This window comes from Columba livia, chromosome 1 (genome assembly GCF_036013475.1).
Source record: "Columba livia isolate bColLiv1 breed racing homer chromosome 1, bColLiv1.pat.W.v2, whole genome shotgun sequence".
NCBI classification, from domain to species: Eukaryota; Metazoa; Chordata; class Aves; order Columbiformes; family Columbidae; genus Columba; species Columba livia.
In genome coordinates, this window is record NC_088602.1 from 203,683,547 (window position 1) to 203,710,495 (window position 26,949).

A 26,949-nucleotide genomic window follows, 5' to 3' on the forward strand; every position below is an offset into this window, starting at 1 on the left:
CCCTGTCCTTCTTGATAGGCTTTAGGTAGGTAGGTAGGTAGGTAGGTAGGTAGGTAGGTAGGTAGGTAGATAGATAGATAGATAGATAGATAGATAGATAGATAGATAGATAGATAGATAGATAGATAGGTACACATATATGTATAGACAGGTAGATAGATAGACACATAGCTTCTGATAGGCTGGCAGGAGGCGGGGCCGCTTCGGGATTGGCTGAGAGCCTGGGAGGCGGGGCTTTGGGGGAGCGTGGCGGAAGCGGCGCGTCATTCGCCGCCATGAGCCGTTTCGGAGGTCGCGTGCGCGAGTACCCGTCTGTGTCCATCGACCGGTTCGACCGCGACAACCTGCGCGCGCGCGCCTACTTCCTGTCGCACTGCCACAAGGGTGAGCCCCGTCCCCATGGCAACTGCTCCCCCCCCCCCTAGTTCCCTGTCCCCCGGTGACGGCCATGCCCTGTCTCCCCAGATCACATGAAGGGGCTGCGGGCGCCCGCCCTGAAGAGGAGGCTGGAGGGCAGGTAGGGGCTGCCGGGCGGGGAGGGGCGGGAGGGGCCGCCCCGCTGCGGCCTGGCCCCGGCGGCTGCGGGAGGGGCCAGGAGCCCTGAGGGGGGGCGGCTGGTTCTAAACAAAGCATGAGCGAAATAGGGTAAGGAAACTGCTGTGGAGCGTTGAGTCACAGAATGGGAATGAACTGGGTTGGAAGGGACCTTAAGGATCATCTCGTTCAACCCCCGCCATGGGCAGGGACACTTCCCACGGGACCAGGTTGCTCAGAGCCCCGTCCAGCCTGGCCTGGAGCACTGCCAGGGATGGGGCATCCACAGCTTCTTTGAGCAGCCTGTGCCACTGTCCTGCTACCCACATTGTAAAGAGTTTCTTCTTTATATCTAATCTAAATTTCTCTCAGTTTAAAGCCATTGTCCCTTGTCCTGTCACTGCAGGCCTTGAAAAAAACTCTCCAGTCTTTCTTATTGGTCCCTTTTAAGCATGGAAAGGTCACAATAAGTTCTCCCTAGAGCTTCTCTTCTCCAGCTGAACAGCCCAACTCTCTCAGCCTGTCCTCCCAGCAGAGCTGTTCCAGCCTCGGATCATTTCTGTGGCTCCTCTGGCCCCTGTCCAACAGGTCCACGTGTGTCCTGTGCTGAGGACCCCAGAGCTGGACCAGCACTGCATGGGGGTCTCACCAGAGCGGAGCAGAGGGGCAGAATCACCTCCCTGACCTGCTGCCCACGCTCCTTGTGATGCAGCCCAGGACACCATTGGCTTCTGGGCTGCAAGCGCACATTGCCGGCTCATGTCCGATCTCCATCCACCAGCACCCCCAAGTCGTTCTCGGCAGGGCTGCTCTCAATCCCTTCATCCCCAGCTTGGATTGATACCGGGGGTTGCCCCGACCCAGGTGCACTTGCCTTGTTGAACTTGAGGAGGGTTTTTGCTGCTGTTATTCCCTGGGAGTGTGTTGTTGCATGGAGACAGCACTGTGAAGCACTGAGACAGTGCTGTGAAGGAAGCCAGCTGCGCTCTGAGGTGTGTGAGCAAGCAAGTAGCAGCAGTTTGAGCTCAGGAGACAGTTCTTTCCCTCTGATCAGCACTTGTCAGACTTTGTCTGGAGTACTGAGTCCAGTCCTGGGCTGCACTGGTCAAAAACCATCAGTGTTTTGTAGGAGGACAACCAAGCTGGTCAGAGGCTGGAGCAGGTGATATGTGAGGAGAGGCTGCAAGCTGGATGTCTTCAGCCTTAAGAGTAGGAGGCAACCATGTATCGCTATTTGCAGGTAGGGTCATAGAAGACTCTTCCTGGAGATGCACAACAAAAGGGAAAGGGACACCTTTTCTTTTTCACCATTAAAATGGTCAAACATGGGAATGGGCCCATTTATTAGAGGAGATGTTTCATCTCAAATGTGAGCAGAGAATCTCTCTTTGCTCATCAAGTCTCTCTTTGTGCACAGTGCAAAAGCTGGAGCTTTACAGGGAGTATTTTGTGTTCTGCTGAATGTGAACTGTCCCAAATGCCTGTTCCAGGGAAAGTACGTGCATCTGAAATAGACCTTGCTGGTTGTAGAAACGAGCAAAGATACAAGTACATGTGACCATGTACCACACACTTTATTTATTTCTGCACAAAAATACGCATGTATGGGCACATGTAGGTAAGTCTTTGGGTTTGCTGTGTTGAAGAAAATCCTCAGTAAGGTGGATAAATTCACCTTGATCCTAGTTCAGTTTGAGGCAAAACTGCTCTTGCAGGCTTACTGCTTTGCAGATCTCTGCAGATGAGAGAGGGGTCTGGGCACATGTGTTGATGTACTGAGTGGCAGGTGCTGATGTGTTGTTAGATTGTTCCCTGCCTCCGCTTAAAAGAAACTACTCATCTGTGTTTTTTCTCTCCTCGCAGCTTGAATGTTAAATTATACTGCTCACCGGTAACTAAGGAACTGCTGCTGACCAGCCGGAAATACAAGTTTTGGGAGAATCACATTGTGAGTTTTGGTTTATTTTTAAGTTATCACTTTCCAGACAGTGATTCTGGGGAAGAAGCAGCTTCCCCTCAGAAATGTCTACATGTTGGTGTTGATAAAGTGTTTCAGGGCTTAAGTACCTACATCAGTATGCCTTTCCTCATTGCTTGCTTTGTGGGTTTGGTTTATTGTTGTTTATGCTTTAATCTTATATTTCCCTCCACAAAATGTATGCTTTTCTGTCAACTTTAGCTTTAAATGGCCTCCAGCTCAACAATACTAATTTGTATTGCTCCTTCATTTCCTTATCTTGTTCGTGTCTCTTTGCTCCCATCCTTATTTCCTTTCCCTTTTGCTTCATTTAAAGTCTCACACTGCTTGCAGTATGTATAATCTTTTAGTTATATTATTTCCTTTTTCTTTTGGGAAAATGGACTATCTCTAACATTAAAATGTTGTAGTGATGTAAAATCACTGAATAACTTAATGAGTTGACTTGATTTCCACTGTTTGGAGCCAAAATTCAAGTGATCAGTGGTCATGTATGGGTGTGACTTGTAGTTATTTCCTTCCCTTTGCAGATACAGGTTTTGAAACTGAACATGTTTCTTTTCACAACTGTATGTACACACATCATCACATAGTGTGTAAGGATTTTGCTTTCTCACCCAAACAAGGACAGGAGAGTTTTCTAGTCAAGTGGAAGGTCAAGAAGGAGTTCAGGCAAGCTGAAACTGTTTTTTTTTGGGGGGGAAATTACTGCTCAGTTTCCTTAAATAGGTTGTAAGTGTGGGTCTTAAGCTCCATATCCAAAGAAACTCACAAGTGGGACCTAGGAGGTAAGTCTGAGTGAAAGAAAAAAGAGAAGTAGGGGACTTTTCTGTTCACGTTCCTTGTTTAATTGTGAAGCTGAGGGAGAAGATAATGAGCTTTATATGAAGCCTCAGGAAATTGAAAGGTTTAATGGTTCTGCATTAACATGATTCAGGGCTCCGTAAAAAAGACTCTGAACGTCCCTTAGGTGCTTTTGATATTTGAAGGAGCACAGTGTGCATAGGTGTCATTTTTTCTAAGCCTGTGATCTTCTTGGACTAGCAAAAATAAGTGGGGTGGGCTTGTGATGACTTTTTTGTTGGTGTGTTGTTTTGTTGGGGTTTGTTTGTTCCTTTTTTTTTTTTAGCTTTTGTTTGTTTGCTTCCAGTATCCCTTGAGTTTAGAAGTTTTACAAGAACAGATGCCTTGTGGGGAGATACCTATAAGCTGTTAGGAGTTCGTATGAGCAGTAAAAAGACAGCAGGCAGTGCTGGACCTGATATCCCTGTTTGAGAAATTACTAATCTGGGAAGAGATGCCAGAGGTACCGGTGGTACAGTCTATGATGAAGCACAATTAACACAAATCAACACAATTAAAAAAATACATGGATCTTTGCAGCTGCTGCTCCCAGGTAATAGCATGAGCTGCACAGGCCCGTATCAGTAGGTGTTGGATGTCTTGTTCACAAGCTTTGTCTTACAACAAATACGCTTTCTACTTGTAGCATGACTGGGAAATAAATTAGCAGCTGCTTTCATATTCACTAGACTGAAAGAAGCAATGTGATGCCAGCTTCCAGACAAGTGTTTTTACAATTTCCAGTCTGGCCTTTATTTGTACGTACGGCATGAGAGACTCTTTGAATCGCTGCTGGCTTTGACATTTAAACTATCAAAGATGAGGGGAGAACTCTGCTGGAGATATTATAATTTATGCTTATGAGGCTAAACAGTGGCTGTCAATGAAGAATTCATCAGGCAGTTTAGATCTAAAACCTGACAATTGTTTCACTGCATCAGGAAATTTGAGAATTGCTGAGAAATATTGAGCATGCAGAATTTAGATCAGCCTCATGAGTTTATTCAGCTTCATAAATTGTAGACAATAAAATCAGTATTGATGTTTAAAAAATCAGCTCTTGCCAGTGGTTTGAATTCTTAGTATAAGGTACTTTTTGACACATGTATCTGTGTTTTGGAGCAAGCTGTGAGTTTGGTGTTGTGGTTTCTGGTGGAGAAGCCACATGTTACCACCTTTGTGTGAGTTCCAGCTGAGTGGATCTCGTGGAGCTGCCCAGAACTTTGTGATGCTGTGTCTTGTGAATCCATCTAGTGAAAAATCCATCAGTGAAACCCAAGGTGCTGAGGAGACCACTTGGCCGATAAGCTGGAGGTTATACCTAAGGAGACCTTCCTTTCACTTTGGCTTTTTTGGGCGGGAGAATTTTATATAAATGTTGTCTGAAACAAAGGAGAGAAAAAAAAGAACAAGAGGATGGGAGAGGAGCCCACATAGCAGCGCTAACCTTGCAAACAGCCACAGAGCATGTATGTTGCAGGAGAAGTTGCCAAAATAGGGGATTAACTGCAGTCTATAGGTAATCACCTCTACACAAGCACAGAAATTCATGTTGCGTATGATTTGTGGCCTTGCTTCTGGTAATAGGAAATAGCGAGAAGTTGTGCTGCAGCACAGAGACCTGTCAGAGCAAGATCCACTCGTGTCATCTGGGACTTGGGATGTCTTGGGCTTTGCAGTCATTCAAAAGGTGTATGATCCAGCCAGAAAAAACAGAGCTGTTGCTGTTCGAAGTACAAGATGTTCTAGCTTTTTTAGGCACGCACATCTTGATTTGGGTATCTCCATTTGATTTTTAGACAACTTTTAGAAAACCTTTTTTCCACTGGAAATGCAAATTCATCACTTTCTACAGGAAAATGGGCTTAACTTTACAGGCCTAGCATTAGCTGCAGTGGGTGCTAAAGATGTCTAAATAATGAACACTTAGCTTAAGTATGAAACAAAATGTTCAGGAAATCCTGCAATACATGTATTCATTTTGTTGCAGGTTGCATTGGAAGTTGAAACTCCAACTCAGATTTCTTTAGTAGATGAAACATCTGGTGAGGTAAGTTGCGTGCACACACACACAAAGATTCATATATTTGTAATGGGCAGTAATAATGTTTAATTGAGCGTGGGTAATAGATCTTACCTGTAACATGCCAAGTGGTCAAGCTATTTTTGAAATGGATGTTCCCCCTCTCTCCAAGATATGCAGCCACATGAATTCTTCTTCCCTGCTTTGTTCCTATTATCATACCATTTATTTGGTAATGTCTTTCCATGGTATTAGTGATTTCCAGCTTACCTCTCCTGTGAGATTTTTTTTTCACCTTGAATTTCGTGACTCATTTGAACAAGCTTCAAGTGCAGGACTTAGAGGTCTGGTAGAGAATCTCCAGGCAAAGTGTATTCCAGGATGTTTCCATGGTGCTTGTTGAGCAGGAACTGAGGATATAGGACTGTTTTCTGGCTGAGTGGCTTTCATGAGCACTGTACTATATTCAGTCATCTCTTCTGGCGTGACAGGGTGGTTGTTGCTCTTCAGGGCTTGTTGGAATAGGAAGAGACACTCTCTTTGTTCAAAAGTGATGTTAAATGCTGCAAGAAGCTGCGGGGAGTAATTAATGTGTTGCTTTCACCATGTCAATGAAAGTACTGGTAGTACTTACTATGGTGTGAAAATAACGCTAACTATCTCTTCCAGAAAGAAGACATAGAGGTGACACTTCTCCCAGCTGGTCACTGTCCAGGATCAGTCATGTACGTCCTTTCAATACTCTAAATGCCTCTGCTGAGATATTTGACTTGGAGAGTTCTCACTAAGTACTGGATTATTTATGATTAGAAAAAGCCAGTGAATTTACAATTCGTACTTGGAGACTATACTGTCATGCCGGGCCCACCAGCTGCAGTCAAGGTTGGAAACCACTGTACTCTCTGGGATCTGTCCACACACAAGTTGTTACCTTGGTGGGGCAGATTACTTTTCTCCATGCCTATGAATAACAACTTTCTTGATTGCAACTGTTAAAAATGACTTACAGAACTGTGATTAAAAAGAAATCATCAATTTCTTAAATATGACATTAAAAAGAAGGTGCCCAGCTTCCCGGTACAGACACTGAATAGATTCCTTTGGCTGCAACAGGCAGCTGGGCCACCCTCCTGGAATCTGGGAGGCTTTTGTCTTCAACTCCGATCAACCTAGGCACAGGTTTTTTCCCAGACATACTCAGTCTGAATTATTTGGTTTATCTGCGGTTACTCTAGGACCAAATTGAGCCCAGTTTTTCTATGATATCATACGTTAGTCACACAGACTGCCCTATGCAAGGTAATGAATCGACACCTGGGATTTAATGCTTTATGTTGTTGAGTTTGACCAAAGTGCTTGTGTTTGTAGGTTTTTGTTTGAAGGTGACAAAGGCACGGTGCTGTACACTGGGGATTTCAGGCTTGCAAAAGGAGAAGCAGCCAGAATGGAGCTTTTGCATTCAGGGACCGGGTGAGGCTTTAGCAATTCATGGGATTTAAAAAGAATAAAAGATCTCACAGGTGTGGATCATTCATGAATAATGTACTCTTTTTTTTCCTTATTTTTTATTCTGTATTCAATGTATTTGCAGTCAGGCAATACTGTAGTTACAAGCCCTTTTTCACTTGCTCTTTGTAGTAAAGGGGAAGAATTGTTCTGAAGAAAGAGGAAGAGGTGTATCTTAGTACCGTGATGTACTCACTCTGGTATCACGTTTCTCTCTTTCAGGGTAAAAGACATCCAGAGCGTTTATTTGGACACCACTTTTTGTGACCCCAAATTTTATCATATACCAAGCAGGGTAAGTCTAAATAAGCTGTGAGAAGAAAGGCCCTTAAAGCTGCTAATTAATTAACCACCCCTTTGTTAGGGAAGTCTTGCAAGGCAATGCCTTTCTGCATTAGCAAACCGCATCGCTCTGGAAGTAGCTTGAAAGACGATTCACAACATGTTCTATACTTTTCAGGAGGAATGTTTAAATGGGATCTTAGAATTAGTGCGAAGCTGGACCTCGCTGACTCCCTATCATGTTGTGTGGCTGAATTGCAAAGCTGCTTACGGATATGAATATTTGTTTATAAACCTCAGTGAGGAACTTGGAATCAAGGTAACATTTCTGTAATCGTTGCTTTCGAATAGATCCTCAGTAATGGTTGTGGCCAGTCACGGAGCTGGAAGTGGCTGTTCAGAGGGCTGCTGTATGTCAGAGATGTGCATACTGTCATTAACTACACTTAAAAAGCTACAGTTGTGCTCAAAATGAGTTAAGTAATTAATTTCAGTCTGGAACATCTGGGCTCTTCAGGAAGAAGTTAATCCTCATTCTTTCAAGCTCTGTGTTTAACTCTCCCTTTTATCTCATGAGCGATAAAAGCCTTTTCATTTATACATTACATTAATAGTTAGCAGATATATTCTGACTTTCTTTGATGAATATTCAGCCCTCTTCAGCACTAGAGTTATGTTCTGCTTTTTCTAGACATCCAAGTTACTTTTGGCTAACACTTCCCTGCTTAGATGTTATTAGTGGGTAGTAATTGTTTAAATGCCTACCAGCATTTGTTGTGAGCAGAACCACATCTGTATAGCTGCTCCAGCTGCAGTTTGGCAAACATATTGGTCTAATTAAGAGTAAACTCTGCCTTTCTCCAGGTGCACGTGAACAAACTAGATATGTTCAGAAACATGCCAGATATCCTCTACCACATTACTACAGATCGACACACTCAGATTCACGCCTGTCGACATCCTCGGGTGTGTATCGTTTTGCAAAGCCTCTGCTCACTCTTGCTGTGAAAGACTGGTTGTAGGTGCTGATGTTTTGGTCGTGTTGTACTAATGAAGACTTGGAGCGAACGGTGGCTTAACAGAAAAAAGAGTGAGCACTGTAGTTAGTGGGTTGAAATTTAAAACAAGAAAAAAAATAAAGGGAAAAATATATTAGTGTCGAGGGGGTTTAGATTGTGGGGTGACAATAAAACCCTGGCAGATGTATTGTTAACCTTCGCTGCCCCCAGCTTCCCCCTTTTACCCCTTGCTCTCCCCCCTTCCCACTCAGGACAGGTGATCAGGAGGGAAAGAAGGACAGAGAGAAGAGAGTTGGAAAAATTAACAATGTTTTACTAATGCTACCGATAAGAATAGAGAAAATAATACAAAATATACAAAACCAATCTTGAAAGTCTCAGCAACTGCAGAGCCGGCAAACAAAGTCCTGGACTGGACTCTGCAGCCAACCGGAGCTGGATTCAGTCTCTCACTAGGCCTCAGTTTGCAGGGATGACTAGCAAGGTCCTCTCCTAATGTCGGCCATGAGCAGAAGGGACGAAAAAAAGGGACGAGATCCTCATGATCTCCCACTCTTATATGAAGTATTCACGTGAATGGAATGTTATACACAGTCGGTCAGTTTCTTGGTCACCTGTTTCTCGTTGCCCCTCTAGCGAGATGTCCATCCGTGCTTATCAATAACTTCACATTCCATTGCCATGTTTACCAAAACATGTATCTGGTTCTCCAGGAAAATGCAGCTAATATGAAGGCTTTAGCTGACAAGCAAACTCACTAAAAGAGAAACTTGTTTTTTAACAAAACCAGGAAAATTAGCTGATCTAGGAATAGTTCAATTGTATTTGAAACTTGAAGAGTGTATTTTTAAATTAAGACAGACCAGCAGCAGATTAGATCAGTCAGGTATTATCAATTTAAATATATCAAAAGCAGCTCAGATGATGCCTCCTGCAGCCATGCACTGTGTGCTTGTAGTGTGAGGCCTTCCCTTTCCAGGATGTCTGTCGGGCTGAAGGCTCCAGCTCAGAGCAGTGCAGGTTGAGCTGGAGATGGCACCTTGGGGCATCGGTTTCTATGATTTGCTTTGTCAAGCTGCACTCTGGAAGCAAGACGTGACAACACAGAGTGTTTCAAAGGAGCTGGAAGCAGGATGAAAACTTGGTGTGGCTAGATGGTATGTTGCTCAGTTTCTGGGGGAATAAAGGTCAGAATTACACTTAAATCTATGTTGCGTTTGACAGGACGAGGAGTACGTGAGAGGGAACAGGCTGCCCTGTGGGATGACTTGCCAAAATGGAACTCCCTTGCACATAATCAGCATCAAACCCTCCACAATGTGGTTCGGAGAAAGGATGAAGAAAACCAACGTAATAGTGAGGTGAGCATTTGGGCTGTGCAGAAACCTGTTGTTTCAGGTGTGAATCTTGCCTGATGCTGCTATAAATGAATCTCAAAATGGACTTTTTAAGAGTAGGTTGTGCTTGCCTCTTGACTGGGCATGAAGAGCAGTTACCTAACTTTTGTGCCTGCTCTTTTTTTTAGGACTGGGGAGACTACATACAGAGCTTGTTTCTCTTTCCACTCTTCATACAGTGAGGTTTGTATACTTGTAGTACTAAGTCTAAATTGATAGAAAAAAATAAAGGAGTTTTGATTATTTTGGAGTAGATGACACGACTTATCACAACTAAAAAAAATCTCTTCAGTAATAAGATGTAAGGGGATAGGAAGTTCTGGATGCTGAAGACAGAGAAGTCTGTTTTAATATAGCTGCATCAGAACATGTCAAGATAGGGCAGGGTCACAAGGTCGTTTTTTATTCTCTCTTCTCAAAGAATTGGTCATTGCTACAATTGTCTTGACTGCCTTTCTATTTTAGATCACTGTGTAATTACACAATGCTGAAAGCTTAGGATTTTAGTTTTCACTACATTGTTTATCTGCTGTGACTCAGTTTTGGGTGGGTTTGCCTTCTTTTCCCTGCCCACACACTTAAACAGAATTTTCTCCCGTCATAGCTGCTGCTGTTACTCCTCTTTCTGTGTTAAAGTCTAAATAAAAATTGGTCATGGCAGCATCCTGTCCAGAATCACACATTTTAATTTAATATGACTTGATCCAGTTCTTAAAATACTTCCCTCTCCTAAGAAACTGAACTGGATCAGTGTTAACAACCTGTCACAAAGCCTCACACATAAAACATGGAGCTTATTCAGAGCCCTAGAAAGACAGTCCTGTTTTTAAGATCCTGGTTAAGTTTTAATTTGCTCTGCCATACAGAATTTTAAATGGAGGTACTAGGATAGTACATTTTGCTTTGCTGGCAGAATGTTGGGGGGTAACAGACTCATACGCCCGCATGGAAAAGCAGATGGGTCCTCCTGGTCTGTGTTCTCAGTGCTCGGCGCTGGTAAAGCCTCAGCTGGAGTGCTGTGCCCCTAACTGGACACAATTCTTCAAGACAGTGCCTGGAAAGCATCTAGAAATCAACATAGTAAGGCTTGGAAAAAGTGACATGTTTTGTGATAAAGGGTGTTTATAGTGGGCTGAAGGAAGAGTTCAGGGAAAGTCTTTGAGGAAGAAAATAACCTGATCTGCACAACTAAGGACTTGACATCCAGGAAGAAAAACGCAGGTCTGAGAAGTTGTAGAGCAGTAAGGACAGTGAAGCGCTGGATCACATTCCCTAGGAACGGATCTACCTTTCTGTCAGAGACAGTGGTGCTCCGTGTAGTGTTGGTAAATGTGAGACAGAGTTCTCCGCGTCGTTTCAGACCTTTTTTCTTATTACAGAGCTGTCCACTTTGATTGAGTTTGGCTCATAGGTCACACTGGTCTTTACATGAGACAACTGGTAGTGCTTGTTGTGGGTGTGCTCTGATCAGTGCTGCCATTCAGTGCAATTATTAACTGCTGGTGTAAGTTAAACCGCTGCTGCTTTTCTTCAATTTAGATCAAGGATTTCCTGAGCTACATCTGTCCCGTGAATGTGTATCCCAATGTACTGCCAGTGGGTGGGACAGAGGACAAAGCTATGGAAATGTAAGTGACAAGTGGCTGCTGAATGGAGGTGTCCTGATTCCTGGTCCTGGAAGGGCAGCTCCCTCCTGCATCCCAGCCTCTCGAGCAGCCCACTGCCTCTTCCTTTACTTGTCCGATAGTTCAGATTTCTTTTTTTCCCATATTCAGTGCTGCAAACTCCACCTTTCTGAAGAACGTTGTTGCTATGTTGTGCTAAGTCTGAGGGTTTGTATTCCACACACTACTTCTGTTTATACTCTGTATAGAGGCTTTTCTGCTGTTGAACTCTATCTGAATATACCTTTATCTCACTTTATTCTGTGACCTATTTCTGTTTGTCATTGCTACTTCTTGGAAGTTTCTTTTAAAGAGGGTTTCTCTGGGGACTTGAACTCCTCAGCTCTGCACAGCATCGCAGAGGCCTTTGTACTCTTGTGCTGTTACAGATGTTGGCAGCTTAGAAAGTGCAGGAGAGCAGCGGTGTCACTCGGTCTGAATAAAATGAGGGCTTGATTCTTTGTTCCTTTTACTTTTCCCCCTTAAAAAGGAGATACTTTACAGTTATTGAATAAAACTGCAGAGTTTGAACACTGTCATCTTGTCTTCTCTAAGCAAGGCACCAAAAGGTAGTTTCCAAACAGTGTACGTGTTTTAAGTTATATAGAAATGACAGATTCCTACCTTTAAGCTCACCAAGGAATTAAGAACTTTTCCCTACCTGTTGCTGCCTTCAACAATTCCACTGCAGTGCCTGCAAAAGGCATGAAACAGTGTACTTAGATGAAGTTCTTGAAGGTATCTGCTGAGTTATAAATACTAATCGCTTCTCTTATTGACCTCAGATTGAAGCCATTATGCAGGTCGTACAGGAGAAACATGGAACCCAGGTACAAGCCCTTAGGAACACTGAAGAGAGTCCACAAGAGAGAGTTATCTGACACAGGTAAAGATTCTGCTGCTGCTACTTGGCTTTAAATGAAAGTCTGAGACCAAGCAGAGGTGCCAAAAGCCACAGTGTTCACCATAGTCTGTCTGTTCAAAGGGACAGTTAGAAAGGAGAAATATAAATTAAATGAACTTAGGTTTTAGCAGGGTGAGAGAGCACTTGTTTGTGGTCTTAAAATGTACTTAACAGCCCTTTAAGTTTCTGGAAGAATTCAATCTGAGAGTCCTAGACCATCCCTTGTAAAGCTGATCATAACACAACTTCACTTGCATCAATTCCTGTGTTGTGGGGGACAGAGTGGTGTATCAATGGAATCGCTCCTCTTCTTTATCTCAAACTGCTGGTTTTTTAGCACCTAGTAGCTGCTTTTAAAATTTATGATGCTAAATGGATGCTGTACGTAGCCTCTGGAAAGCCACTTAGGCACTAGAAGACAACTTCGGGCCTGCTGCTTTCTCTCTGGCTATTTCTGAAGTGTCAAGTGTGCAAGGGTGACGTAGTCCTGGCAAAAAAAGTCAGAGGTCTCAATAACTGTGTGTGCCAGAGCTACGTCTGATCTGCTGTAGGTGACACAGGGGATGACAACTGGCAGCGTCCCTGGCAGGCACCGTGCTGGACCAGGCAAGGTGAACACTGTCAATAACGTCCTGCTAAGTCTGTGTCTGGGTTAAAGAGCTTTTCTCTCTCTTCCTACTAAATATTTTTTTATTAAAACTTTGCTCTCAATAGAATTTTATCAGGGATCTGGAATTCTGTAAAGTCTTTTGATTATCCTGTTATTTTCTTGACAGATGAAGATGATCTCTTCGATTCAGAATTAACTTCTGCAAGGCCTAAGATTCCAAAACTGCAGAGAGAAGAGAGCAGGCCCCCCAACATGGGACAGTCTGAAAATGCTGAAGAAAACATTAATGAGACCACAGAAAGTTACAAAGCGACCGCAACTAACACCTCCCTCAAGGTAGACTTCATGGACTGTGAGGAATCAAATGATGACGATGATAATGACGATGAAGAAGAATCTGAAATTAATACAGTTGAAGATCTTTCCCATGAGCCAGATGCCACTTGCACATCAAATTTCAACAGAATGAGTGACCAACAGGATGGCGACATCCCTCGCTGGGATGCATTTTTTAAGTGTAACAAACTCGAAGAAAGCTCTGAAAACGAGGACAACTTGCCATCTTCAGCAGATGCTGGTGGGTCCCAGCCACTCTTCAGCGATTCGGATGCAGTGAGTGACTCAACACACATCTCCTCCCAAAATTCTTCTCAGTCAACACACATATCAGAGCAGGGGAGCCAGGGCTGGGACAGCCAAATGGACACGGTGCTCATCACCTCCCAAGAGAGAAGCGCCTTGGACTGGAGCTGCTTGGGCAGAGGTGGGAGCAGAGCAGTTGCTTCTGTCCCGCAGGAGGCTGCCAAAGACACTCAACCTGACAACAGCAGGTGGAAGCCGCTGAGCCAAGACAGATCTTGTGCCTACGATGGTGACTTGAAAAGCAAAGACACCGAGGATGTAGAAGCTGGGGCTGCTCACGTTCAAGATGTGCTGGTGGAAATAGGTGACGACCCCAGGACTCCTGATCTAGAACTGAGGAGGGACTCTCAGAGCTCCTCTGACTTTGAAATTCCCTCAACTCCTGATGCTGAAGTGCCTCAGCCAGATAAACTGCACAGTTTATATAAGAAGCTGGCAGCAGGTGAAAGCATTCTCAAGGAGAAAAAAGTCTCCTGAACATAAGTATAGCAGATTACATCACGATGACAAATACTTGAATTTGTTTATTAAGCCCAGGATTATTTTTAGTGCCAATTACTATCTGCAGCTATTCCTGCATTTTTTTCAGAAATATGGTATTGTCAGAACGAGGAATTTGCAGCCTGTGTAACTTCACTCTTCCTTCTATGAAATACTGAGAAGGAATTACTCCTAGGAGGAACTGTAAAAGCCTTCTGCCTCCCAGGGTTCAGTGCTCCAGGACTCTAAGTAGACAAAAATTGGACCACAACAAAACTAAGGGTAAAATGCTAAATGAAATTTAGTGTTTATCATGAGCTCAAAGAGTTTGTCTTTGAGATACATATATGTATCTATATATGATCTCAGGTTTTAATAAAATATCACATTTTTAACTGCAGGGAGGGACATGACATCTTTCATTTCAGCCATGCAAGCAATGCAGTAGTTGCACTTTGACATTAATCCTGAGTTTTCACTGCAGTTATTTTTAAATACAACTGCAGAAGATAGTAGAGAATCATGGAGAAGTTTTTATAAAAACAACCAAAACCCCTTGTTCTTTTCAAGCAGTCTCTCTTTACACTGAGCAAGCGTCATCATCCGATTTTAACTCCTGAATGAGGTACTATACACCCTTGTCTTGTGGTTTGTATCTAACTCATTGCAAACAATTTGTCATCAATTCCTCTGTGTTTTGGTTTGTTCTGAATTGTTTTTCAGAACAACTTAAAATCCTGTGGTGTGTGTGTTCTAAAGCCCCCAGCTTTACTCAACTTCTTAGCTTCTTAAATGGAAATGTAATTCAGGTTTTTGTTAAACTGCAGTGCCTACAAAAGTGCCTAAACAGCAGAAGTCATCTAAAAATCTATGAGGTTTCCCATCCAGGTGGTCTGAAGTCCCCAAAAATGAATCAGACTTTTAGTGTGACAGCTCTCCCCCCTGCCTCTGTCTTTCTGCCATCTTTAGTGACATATGAATACGAAACCAGGCACCATTCTCCTAGTGGCAACAGCAGTGGGAGAGGGAAAGAAGAAAATCTGCTATAATCTACGTATGGTTTTAAGGATATCCAAGTCTGTATGATTCTCCACTGTTACCGTGCCCTCTCCGTTCCTGGGGTTTGTCAATATAATTTCCAACTGTGACCTATCAATAAGTTTTTTTTCAGTGAGCTTGAGTGAGTGAGACTGCTGTTGTAACTACCTCTGGGAATAAAAAACAGAGCAGAAATTCTTCTCTTGGCTTGTTTCCTTAACTGTGCTATATATGTTCATTCAGGGCTGCGTCTACAGCGTGCTTAAATATACAGGAACCCAGTCTGCTTTAGACAAGTCAAGAGCGTGAATTTATACCAGTTCTTATCAGCCATAAACTGAATAGGAAACACATGACTTCCTCCTGATCGCTCTGCTACGGTCCTTACAGTGTGAGAAACCTTGGGTGCAGGGCAGGAATTAAGAGGCTGCAGTCTTAAAGCAAATTCTACAGCTAATTTTGACAGGCTAAAATACATTATTTTTGGTTAAGAATGACAACAACAAGCAAAAAACTAAATTTAATTTATTTTATCAAAAACTCTAGGAAGGTAGCGATACTAGAGATCACACATTATGAAAAGAAAATGTTCCTGAGCTTATAAACTGCATATTCTACTGTACACAATCCTAAAACATACATTAGAAATAACCAAAAGATCGACTTAACTTTGAGATTAAATAAATAGACAATAGCTTTTCTTACAGGTGATCTTGCAGACTTAGTTTTGCTACCAAAACAAAAGATTAAAACCCACCAAACAAAGAACAGCTGAAGGACAGATCACAGGTTACCAGTCTCTTAAGAAGTGCATAAACACAACTGAACTGGTGGCCATGATGGTGCTAACAGACCACAAAACCAAAGGCAGAAGCACGGCTGGTTTAGGCTGCTTAAGAAACTGCAAATAGCTTTTTCTCCTTTTCTAATTTGGCAACTTTCCCCCAAACTCATAAAAACTGCAAAAGGAGTTTTTAAAAGTGACACAGTGTCACTTTAAGCTAATTGACTGCAATCCAAATGCATTGTGAATATGTAAATAGAAAATACTGTTCAAGGCTCTAAATTGGAAACTGGATACATGGGTTTACTTCAGATAAACACCAAGTGCTGTTACCTCCCAGAACAGAAATTAACGGTCCTTTATGTATCGTGCAAGAGGTAACACGCATCTCCTCAAAGAACAGCAGTGTCATTCCAGCGCTGGTGGCAACAACGCTGCCTTGGGAAAGAGGCAGATATACTGAACTCAGGTACAACTAGTAAGACTTTTATTTTTTTAAAATGCATTTACTTGCAATTTAAAATGAAACCAGGCATGGACACAGACAAAAAGAGTGTCGAACCAGCCCTGTGCCATCTCGTACAGGAGAGGCCAGACAAACTGTTTTGGTAAGGAATCCATTTCTTGCCACAGACACTCTCAGCATCCTGTAGCCACAGGGAACCTGCAGCAGATTAAGGAGCTGGAGACTGCAGATCCCCCCCTGTGGAACGTGTTGCCAAGTCAGGTCACATGCAAAAGAAAGCACTAATGACTCCAAATGATGTACGATCATCTAGAGTTTGCTAATATTAAAGCTCCACATTCCACTTTGACTTTATATATATATATAAAAAAGAAATCATTAGGGATATGGCATGATAAAAATAGACTAGATTCAGCATTTATCCAAGTGTGTGGATGTAGGTGAGCCTGGTAATGTCAAACACTTTAAAATCTAAGCAAACTTTCTACATTAAACAATATAAAGTATCTATTTCAACACTTCGTAGATTACAAAACTTACACAGCACTTTCAATGGCCCCCATTCTTCAACCCAACCTTGAAGCCGATTTTGGCCAGTAGCATCTTAAAACTTCGCTTTCCGCCAAAGAGCCAGATCTTAAGTGCAAATGCAACTGTGCTTCTTAATAAACAAACAACCTGTACTATCCTTTGAAACACTCTTCTTGGAGTGCTAGTAAAGATGGAATTTAAGGCATTTGTTAACAAATTAGGTAAACGCTTATATGCTGGGTACTTGACTTCATTCACCTGAGCCAACAGCTGTGCACCTTATAAAGGTAACGAGCTGACCTATGATACATAGCTAGCAGCCACTTAGGAAGCATCCATTCATGGAGCAACATTCTTCTGCCCGACCCTGTCAACATTTACATGATTTGTAAGCGATATGCAAGTTTTACAAGCTTTTAACTCCATGAGAATAAAGCACTTTAGTCACCCCTGGAGCTTGGACCTTGGCTGTAATTTCACTCCTAACCTGCCTCAACTGCTCTTCGGCATTTTTGGAGCCAAGCAAAACTTCACATACAGATCGAGACAACTTTAGGGTATCACAAAAAGAAATTCAAGACGACTCAAGCAGCTGAAGAACAGTACATTTCTCAGGCTTTACATTCAAGAACATCTTAAGGTCTACAGCAAATGGGTAAACTCCCTCCTAGTCTAACTTCACTGAAGTTAACATTTTTGCAACAAGAAAAAACAGGCCTAGTATCTGAAAAGTCTGTCACTAGGTAAAAAAAGTCACAGTATGTAAAAACTTAATATTGTGAATACAAATAAACTCCAAGGGGATTTTTGCACCTAACGGATAACTGAGCATATCTCCACAATGCATCAGCTTTGTTAGACAACGGGCTGCTCTCCCTATTCTTTTGTTACCTATATCCAAACTGTAGCCAGTGATTTGTTTCAGCAATGACTGCCGAATTTCTGCAATGAAAGCAAACAACGTATGTTACATATTTACAAACGCTCTGTAGAACTGCAGACCTCCTACAGCATCCTAACTAAAAATCAATTTAAAAAAATATCATAAAACTTGTAAATAACACAACATCCGCTAAAAACATTCGAGACCTCAACCTTGTATCTGGAATCTGTGAAAACCATTTGCTTTACTTGCATGGAGTTCAATGGACATTTTACGATTTGCATTCCTGTGAACCTTCATTTAGACAGTCCCATGGCTGTCCTTTATTTTTCACCCCAGTGCCATAAATGTTATTGCTAATGTCTTGAAGCTTTTCTTTATACACCAAAAATAAAAGGCAAAAAAACAGCTATAATTCAGGATCCAAATCAAATGTCTCCAACACTTTTCAAGGTACAGAAAATATGTAACATTATTTTATCCCACTGAAACCAGCGGCTGTAAGCTCACAATCAAATACTCAAAATACATTTTAAAGAGTTTTCTTAACACACATTTTGCTGCTTCCTACATAACAGTTCAAGAAAAATCAATTTTTAATCCCCATTTTCAGTTTTGTATTTGCCTGAAACACGACATCTCTTTCTTTGGCCAATGTCATTTCAATTACAAATGTAATGCTTTTTTTCAGTGTACTTATTAGATGTAAGAATACTTGAACATCTGTGTGTAAGAAGAGTCTTCTTAAAACACATTTAAAAGAGAACAAAGTATTTGTGACTTTGGATACCCGCACTCAGTTGAGATAACCTCTGCAACACACCGCTCCGCATTTACAGACAGTTCTGATCCTCTTTTTGGATGGGCTGAGACTATCAGCAGAGTCTGAAGTCAGATCTATTGAACCTGTGACACAGATAAACACAAATCAGGACACTTTAAAAGACAGATTGAAACCACACTAGTTATTCAAATGGCTTCAAAAAGCCACCACCCCAGTTCTTAAAAGAAATGTGTGTAAAGCTCTACTCAAATTCTACTGACACCCATGCTTACACAACACCTAATGGACAGCATCCAAATCTTAAACTCGGGCCTTGTACCCTCAGGTCTGTATCCACACTGGGCAGCTGGGAGCACCGCCTGCCTTGTATGTTAGTGTCACAGACACCACAAAAAAAGAGGAGTTTTAAGGACCAAAGTATGATCAGTTTGTCAGGACTTAAAGAGATTCCACAAGAACGAGGTACAGCTCTGGAGTGTAAGAGATGCTTCCCCGAACAGAAAACAGCAGGGCAAACAGTACGTTGCTGTTGTGGATAAATGGTTTGCACGTAAAGTTTGACACACACAACACCCCTGCCAGCAAACCTCAATCCTTTGTTATTGTACTGGGAAAAAAAAAGTAGTCATAGAGTGGTGTGGGTTGGAAGGGACCTTTGAAGACCATCTCAGCCCACCCCCCTGCCACGGGCAGGGACATCTTTCAATAGATCAGGTTGCTCAGAGCCCTGTCCAGCCTGGCCTTGAACATTGAACGGAAGATCAAAGAACCATCAAATGGCCCAGGTTGGAAGGGATCTCAAAGGATCATCTGGTCCAACCTCTCCTGGGAAAGGGAACCTGGATGAGGTTATTTAGCACCCTGTCCAATCTCATCTTGAAAACCTCCAATGATGGGGACTCTACCACCTCCCTCAAGCGGCTGGTCTTTCTTAATTAATAAAGAGCCGATAGTATTTCACCAAAATCGTTGTTTCCTGAAGTCTCTGCATAACGATCAATGTATTCAACCCAACAAAACAATAGTAAACTTTGGACTGTCCTTTATATCTTTACTACAGGACCTACAACCACCAGAATTCAGAGACAAACCTCTGGTGCCTTAGACCACTATCTTTGTAACTATCACTAGCAGATTACTTGGAAAGCAGTTTACCAGAAATGCCAATCTGAATAAAGGAAAGCTGCTTTTAATGGTAGCCTGACCATTCTTTTGAGCACTCTTGTGACAAATCTTCAAAATAATTTGCCTCATCAGACATTCCAGCCACAACCCCTTGCTGCTGAGCTAGGGGCACTGAAGGAGATAATGTACTAGAGGTGCACACAAAAGCTCCTGGGTGCGCTCTGTCTGCACCACACATCGATGTTCTAGAATCCACAGAGCTGTGTCAGAGAGAAGCAGGGCCTGACCTAAAATGCTATAATCAGTCAAGCTGCAACAAAACCCAACAATGCCCCAAACCTCCTGCAAATACAGTTTCAAAATCTGCTCACCTTTCATCTGGTAGTCGAAGGTTAGCTCTTCTCCAGCCTTGATGGTTCGTGTAGAAAACAGCGCTATACGAGGAAGACGCAAGTCGAGGTTATCGATAAACACATTGAAGACTTGAAGATTTGGATCACACTGTAAGGCAAAAATTAATGTAGTTTCCGTTACAAAAAAATGCAGGCTAAGTTTCACTGAAGTGTTTAGGTAGAGGAAGGTCACAGGAAAGGAAGAACTGGTTCTTCTCCCAGGGACAGAAGTCTGAAATTATCTTCTGAAATCAACAAATTACATTCTTGAAATAGCATTAAAGGAGAACACTCATAGCTTAGTCGAGGCCTTTCAAGACAGCAACCTTTACACAGTTTGTAGACTAGTTTCAAAAAGATGACAAAGCAATTAAAGCTACATTCAGAGGTTAATATTTACCTACAAAACCCACAAAAAGAATTCAAGTTGAAAAAAAACCCCACAACCTAGTGTTTCAGGCCACACAAACGCTCCTTATTCCATATATGCAGGCCAGAAATATTTTCAAACTATGCGTAAAAATCTATTTTCAATTGCTAACCTGCTTGGCTTCCAAATTACCTGCTATGGGCTGGGCAGCAGCAGGAGAGTCAAGGACACTAAGCGGGAACTAGAAACTGCTTTATCATTTTTTCTGGATTAAATGTCAGAAGTCACCGAGACAATTTGTTAAACTCTGCATGCTTTTTAGTCTGTAACAGTAAAATTCCCTTGTTAAGGAATCAGAAGTGAAGTCAGATATTTAACTTTACACTGAAGAGTGAGAATACTTCACTCCCACTTCCGAAAGTGAAGAACAATTGGCATTAAAACTCTTCTTTATCCTTCTCCCTGGCAAGCCCACATAAAATACAACCATCATCAGCTCACACACATGAAGATATTAATCTATTGTATTTGTCTAACACTGACTATGTACCTCACAAACATTACATCAGTCAGAAATAATAATTTTTAGTTCAGGAATCTTTACAAATGCAGTTCAGCCTCCTCACTTTAGGTACTTCAGTTGAATAGGAAACAAAACGCTACAAAAATTTCCTGTTTAAAATTTACTTCTGAGTTGTCTTTCAAGTTTAGATTTAGGAGGGAAAAAGATAACAAAGAAAGCACAGGGATTTTCATTTTTTACCAGTGTTTGTAGGATGAAAATAATGCATCAATTCCTTTCGTCTTTGACTCCTCACTAATTTTATTAATTACTTCTCGCATATTAGGTCTTTTAGTTACTTGGAAAACCAACCCTATTTTAATTGTCTAAAACCAGCAGATTCAGTAACAACCCCAGTCCTATCAGATGCCCTCTTCGGGTACCATCTTATTCCCAGATTTGTGTAGGTATTCCTACTCAGAGTAAGGTTAATTGTTCCGTTCTATTTATTATATCATCTATTTATTATGTCATCTCATTGACTGGGCTGTGCTGGCAGGAAACAAACTACTTCAGAAAAAACTGTGAATACGGTAGGAAAATGTTTACAATAGAAGATATTTCTGGCACAATTAGGATAATTTTCCAAACTCTTAGTATACAAAACAAGGTCTTACACTGTGATTGACAAAGTGGGACACATTTCCATATCGAGCTGCATCTACTGTAAATTCATCTGAGTCATAGTCCAAATCAAACAAGTATGTATTTCCCTGGTTGTCGTAGAGTTGGCCTCGTCTCTCTGCCTCCTCACTTGTAATCACCTAGAAAAAGAGAAAAAAGAAACAACCTGCATCATATTATTAACGATTACTAAATTAAAACAAAAGCCACAATCAAATTAGAAAAATCTAGTTAGTAAAAAAATACCACATTTGCTTTTTGATATTGAAATAGCATTCCACCTCTAATGAAGAATACATACATACAGCTAGATTAATTAGTGACTTCGGCTTCTCTGGATGTGATTTGTCTACAGCTGATAAACGACACTACCTTGTCTCCAGAAAAATACCAGCACCTTCTATGAAGAGTTTTAATGATGACAGATACAATCAGCTGTTTCTACTTGAAGTTTCCATACACACAGTTTTTTCCTTAGACCCAGGAAGCCTTGTTTACGTCACATAAAGTTTCAACTTTCTCCCTTTGTAGAGATGAAGATCAACAGGTATCAGTCTTTACAACCCAGTCACATTTACAGTCCAGTATTCATCTCCGTCCTCCCCAGAAGCATCTCATCCTGGTATTTTTGACTGCAATGAAAGATCCTATTCATAATAATTCAGACAGATACATCACCAAGCTGAATCAATGCAATTAGTCTAGTATGTACTAACACAAGGTAGAAATCTAGAGTCTCCCCAAAGGAAGACAAGAACTAAAGTCACTTTTGACAGAAGCAACAGCTTAAACAACTTCATCTGCAGCCTGTTATGTTAAATATAATCAGTTGTGCAGGCTCAGTAATCCCAATTCAGCAGCAAGACATACAAAATGTGGTGGAACTGGGCAAAAAAAAACACCTTTAAAATCCTTCTCACAGATCAGAGTTGAGAACTTATTTAGCAGTAGGGAATATGTAGATTCAGGTGAAAGGGTAAACACACACTCTTTCCTTTAAACAACAAAAGTACATCAACATCTTTCCACATTAATCCCTCAACACAGACACTCTGAATAACTGATTTCTTGTATGTTTATGAGAAAGATACGAACATACACAGTTAAAAGATTTGGGGCAAGAAGCATGGAAGAAATACAATGAAGACCATAATAATTTGTATGAAGGGACAGAAGAAATTATTTTGAGCCACCTTAGCAGCAGGGTGGATTTGTGGCAGGAATACAATCAAATCAACTGGATCCAAGGGGGTGCCAGGAGCTATTGATGTAAAGAGCCCTGAAGTACAACAGAGGCTGGACCAGATAAACACAGGGCAATAAAAAGTAAAAATAAAAACAACACCTTGAGAGTAACTCAAAGTCTGTATTTTATAGCATAAAAGTTCTGTCTGAAATAGTATGAGATTGAGTAAACAAATGACATCCATACTACAAGTCTTATTATTGCTGTTCATCAAAAGTACTAAATATGTTTGAAAATATTACCTTAAAAGTTCAGACAAAACAGAAAAGGGACTGAGAGACTGGGTGGGGAGTTTGGTAAGAACTGTGCCTGGGGAACAGCAAGATCTACAATAATAAAGATGATCAGTGAAGAATGAATATAAAAGAAAAGATAGACCTGCCTTTAGATACACTATTACAGCACATATCTAAAATAATTGTTTAGTGACACATAAGACAAGTATTCTCTTTACAATCAACCTTTTATGATTGCTCTGGAATGGAAGAATGTTCTGGACAACATAATTTTGCTGTCATCTTGAATGTTTATTTACTGTATTTCTCTACTCAAAAGTAGACTTATCAATTATAGAGTAGAAGTCAAGAAGCATTAAAAACTGAGAGAAAGCTCATCAACATTTTCTCCAACGTATCCTTTATTGTAAATAATTAATCCATATGCCATAAATACATACCTCTCCAACATACTCCATCACAAAACTGTTGGTTTTAATCTCCTGGAGGGTTTTTACTCCCCAACCACGGCCATTGTTAGTTCTGAAGATGCACAGAGAATACGGTGTACCTTTCTGTACTATCCTATTAGGGCAGTTAGGCCCACACCTACAAAACGAATTGCACTCATAGATGGGCAAACCGGGCTGGATTTTCAACTTCTTTCTTTTATTGTAAGCCAAAATAAATCCAGCCTCCTTTGGACAGCACTTCTCAGCAGGGCAGTCAGTGCATTCACAGCCAGTCGTTATTCCATTTATTACATTTATTCCCGGAGCAGGTTTATACTCATTAATGTAGTAGAAGTCTAAAGGAGGGCCTTCAAGATCCACAGTGTTTTCTACCAGAATCATTGCTTTATGATTCTTTTTCCTGTTGAGTTCTTCTTTCCATCTCTGCAGAGCTATTCTTTGCTTAGCCTTCTTTACAATGTAATCTGCAACCGCAGGTTTCAAAGCTTTAACATGGTTTCTCACTTTCAATGCTTTGCCTTCTCTCACCCGAGACAAGTATTCATTCTTGTCACTAAGAAAGTTCTGAAGGAGCAATGGGCATTTCAGATTTTTCTGAGGTTCCCAAGTATTTGAAGATTCTGGCCATCCTTTCCATTTCACAAGATAGTATTCTGTGCCCTTGAAATACAGAAACAGATACAGATTTAGCCACATTTTGCTGCAATTCAGCATCACAGGCCCTATGGACAAACACAAGAGCTCTGGAGTTAAGAAATGGAACACAGTGCAGAGGGTCTTCATGTTCCCATAACAATTACAAATGGGGAGAAAGAGAGAAATTTGGACTTGCATTTGCAAATTAACTTCATCACAGAAAGGTCTGGATTGGAAGAGACCTTAAGGATCATCTAGTCCAACCCCCTGCCATGGGCAGTGACACCTTCCACTGGACCAGGTTGCTCAGAGCCCCATTCAGCCAGGCCTCGAACACCTCCAGGGATGGGGCATCCACAGCTTCTCCGGGCAACCTGGCCCAGTGTCTCACCACCCTCATGGTGAAGAATTTCTTCCTTATATCTAATCTAAATCTACCCTCTTTCAGTTTAAAGCCATTACCCCTTGTCCTATCACTACACGCCCCTGTAAAAAGTCCCTCTCCAGCTTTCAAACAGCTTTTCCAACTTGTAGCACAAGTTTGGATATTTTTTGTGTCATATCTAGGGGCAAAGAAATAAACAGCTGAGATGAACTCTGATCGCTAACAATAATTGGAGGAGGCTTGTTTGCTAAAGCAGTTACCGAAGTTATGCTAACGAGTTGTATGACTCGTATGCAGGAGCAGATTGCGGTTGTACAGCATATGGAACAAAAAAAAATTCTAAACTTAACGAACAAAATCTCTAAAAAGTCATATCAACCATCCTCCCAAAGAAGTAACCCATTCAAAACATGCAATTTTGCATTTATAGTCAAGAAGCATACATTTTGCACTTGTTTAAAAAGGCCAAATCACTGTAAAAAGGCCAAATCCTGAGACTGAATTTCATGGGCATGATCAAGCCGCAGGAATTCAGTTGCAGAACGTGGCCCTAACTGTTCATCAGACTACAACAGTCAACACAGAAATATAGACTGTTACCTGCAAATAAAGGAGAAGCATCGTAATACATACCAAGCTACAGCCTAAAAGCATCAGCATTTTGCTTTACTTCTAGATATGCAAAGGAGAAACATTTAATATTCTAACATCTCCGTAATTTCAGAAAAAGACCTTCCTTCAACATTCCGAAAGCAGTCGTTACACCACTTTCTGTTTACAGTTCAAAGATTAAAAGAAGTTTAATTTGACGTCAGCAACAGCTTCGTCCTCACAGACTGCTACTTCATGTCATGAGCAAAACTACCCTTGGCTCACTTCCAAATTTCAGCTGAAAGAGTGATCAAATTGGTCTGTGTTTCTCTTACCTCTTCTACCTTGTAGTCACACAAATATTCCACCTCATAACTCTTTAGACTCCTGTTGGTGATTCCAATGGATTTACATCTGAGATTTTCCTTCCTACATAATTCTTGGAGGGTCTCAAGTGAAGCTAGACATGGCACATACCAGGCTACAATAAGAAAATTGGTAAAGAATCCTATTTAATGTCTCAGCTAAATTTAAATCATTACGCCTTATCCCAGAGTCCCCGCATTATTTGTGACAGTCCACGAGTCTTGCACAACTACAGCATCTCACAAACTCAACCCTAACAAGCAAAGCGGAAAACGTCAACAATTCCCTTACTGCACCTTTATTTTGTAGAGTACGTATACCTATAAAGAATGAATATTTTGGAGGGCAGAGACTTTCACAGGTGAAAGCTGCACTAAGAACCGAATCATCTTCCCACAACCAAAGCACAGGGTGACAAGGAAACCTCCATTCTTTAACGAGCCCGCCAAATATCTGTAGTTAGTCGAGTGTCATCGAGCACTTGCGATGCAACCATGGAGAGCGGACGACGCAAGAAGCGATCCCCAGCGCCCTTCCAGAAGGATCGCGGTCCCGCCAGCCGGGCGGGTTTAAAGGGCAGCGCCCAGCGGCCAGGCCGGGCCGGGCCGGCGGCTCCTCCCGGGCCCGGGAAGCTCTGCCGGGTGAAGCCGGGGCTCGGCCCGGGGCTCGGCGGGGCCTTTGCGGCCTCAGCACCCGCCCAGAAAGCGCTGCCCGCGGCAGAGCAGCCCCCTGGGGAAAGCGGGGAGGTGACGGACACCCCCCCAGCGCCTCAACGCACCCCCCGCCCACCCCCATATTCACCTCAGGCACATTCCCGCCCTCCCCCACACCGCCTCTCCCAGGCAGAGCACCCGCAAGGAAGCGGGCAGGGCCTCCCTCTGGGCCCACCCAGCACAAGGAGAAGGGAGGGGAGGCCCGAGCGCGGCGCTGCGGGCGGCCCCGGCCTCCACCACGGCCCGAGTCGCCGCGGCCGCTCTCTCGCTCACCTCCTCGCCAATCCTCCATCTTGGAGGGGCCGCGGCCTGCGGAAGGGGGCGGGGCAAAGGGAGAGCGCGGCCCCTCCCCCCGCGCGCGCGCGCCCGAGGGGCTTTGGCGGGAAGGGAGCGCGGCAGGGCCGCCTCAGCAGGGGAAGAGCGGGAGTTCCCGTGAGAGTGACGGCGGTGACAGAGGTTGGAAAGAGGCGAGGCGAAATTCAGAGCTATTTAGGTCTCTTAGATCGAGAGAAGTTCTTCCCCTCTACTCTGCCCTGGTGAGACCGCATTTGGAATATTGTGTCCAGTTGTGGGCCCCTCAGTTCCAGCAGGACAGGGAACTGCTGGAGAGAGTCCAGTGCAGGGCAACAAAGATGATGAAGGGAGTGGAGCATCTCCTGTGTGAGGAAAGGCTGAGGGAGCTGGGGCTCTTTAGCTTGGAGGAGACAGAGAGGTGACTTAATGTTTATAAATATGTAAAGGGTGAGTGTCAGGAGGATGGAGCCAGGCTCCTGTCAGTGACAACCAATGATAGGACAAGGGGCAATGGATACAAACTGGAACACAGGAGGTTCCACTTAAATATGAGAAGAAACTTCTTCTCAGTGAGGGTGACAGAGCCTGG

The 26,949-nt window shown here is 42.5% G+C and overlaps 2 protein-coding genes across 6 annotated transcripts; one reads left to right on the forward strand and one right to left on the reverse strand.

Annotated features, from left to right (window-relative positions):
• Nucleotides 1-227: 227 nt before the first annotated feature.
• On the forward strand, nucleotides 228-15,115 carry DCLRE1C (DNA cross-link repair 1C). 4 transcript variants are annotated; one of them, XM_065049237.1, is made up of 16 exons: nucleotides 247-384; nucleotides 466-517; nucleotides 2,398-2,482; nucleotides 3,043-3,184; nucleotides 3,663-3,908; nucleotides 5,346-5,405; nucleotides 6,048-6,103; nucleotides 6,747-6,848; nucleotides 7,107-7,179; nucleotides 7,345-7,485; nucleotides 8,031-8,132; nucleotides 9,410-9,546; nucleotides 9,711-9,765; nucleotides 11,122-11,210; nucleotides 12,032-12,132; nucleotides 12,927-15,115. In XM_065049237.1, the coding sequence occupies exons 5-16, from the start codon at nucleotides 3,882-3,884 to the stop codon at nucleotides 13,877-13,879; spliced, it is 1,896 nt and encodes a 631-aa protein (XP_064905309.1). In that variant the 5' UTR covers nucleotides 247-384; nucleotides 466-517; nucleotides 2,398-2,482; nucleotides 3,043-3,184; nucleotides 3,663-3,881; the 3' UTR covers nucleotides 13,880-15,115. The 4 variants fall into 4 exon arrangements, with proteins under 4 accessions (XP_064905307.1, XP_064905308.1, XP_064905310.1 ...); XM_065049235.1 differs by lacking the exons at nucleotides 3,043-3,184; nucleotides 3,663-3,908 and having other exon boundaries at nucleotides 228-384; XM_065049236.1 differs by lacking the exons at nucleotides 3,043-3,184; nucleotides 3,663-3,908; nucleotides 6,747-6,848 and having other exon boundaries at nucleotides 228-384.
• A 314-nt stretch (nucleotides 15,116-15,429) lies between these two features.
• Nucleotides 15,430-26,480, reverse strand: SUV39H2 (SUV39H2 histone lysine methyltransferase). 2 transcript variants are annotated; one of them, XM_021300597.2, is made up of 7 exons: nucleotides 26,340-26,480; nucleotides 25,323-25,468; nucleotides 23,364-24,035; nucleotides 21,435-21,581; nucleotides 19,865-19,994; nucleotides 18,375-18,490; nucleotides 15,430-17,643 (listed from the first exon to the last, which is right to left on the reverse strand). In XM_021300597.2, the coding sequence occupies exons 1-6, from the start codon at nucleotides 26,356-26,358 to the stop codon at nucleotides 18,381-18,383; spliced, it is 1,224 nt and encodes a 407-aa protein (XP_021156272.1). In that variant the 5' UTR covers nucleotides 26,359-26,480; the 3' UTR covers nucleotides 15,430-17,643; nucleotides 18,375-18,380. The 2 variants fall into 2 exon arrangements, with proteins under 2 accessions (XP_021156272.1, XP_005512114.1); XM_005512057.3 differs by having other exon boundaries at nucleotides 15,430-18,490.
• Nucleotides 26,481-26,949: the final 469 nt, after the last annotated feature.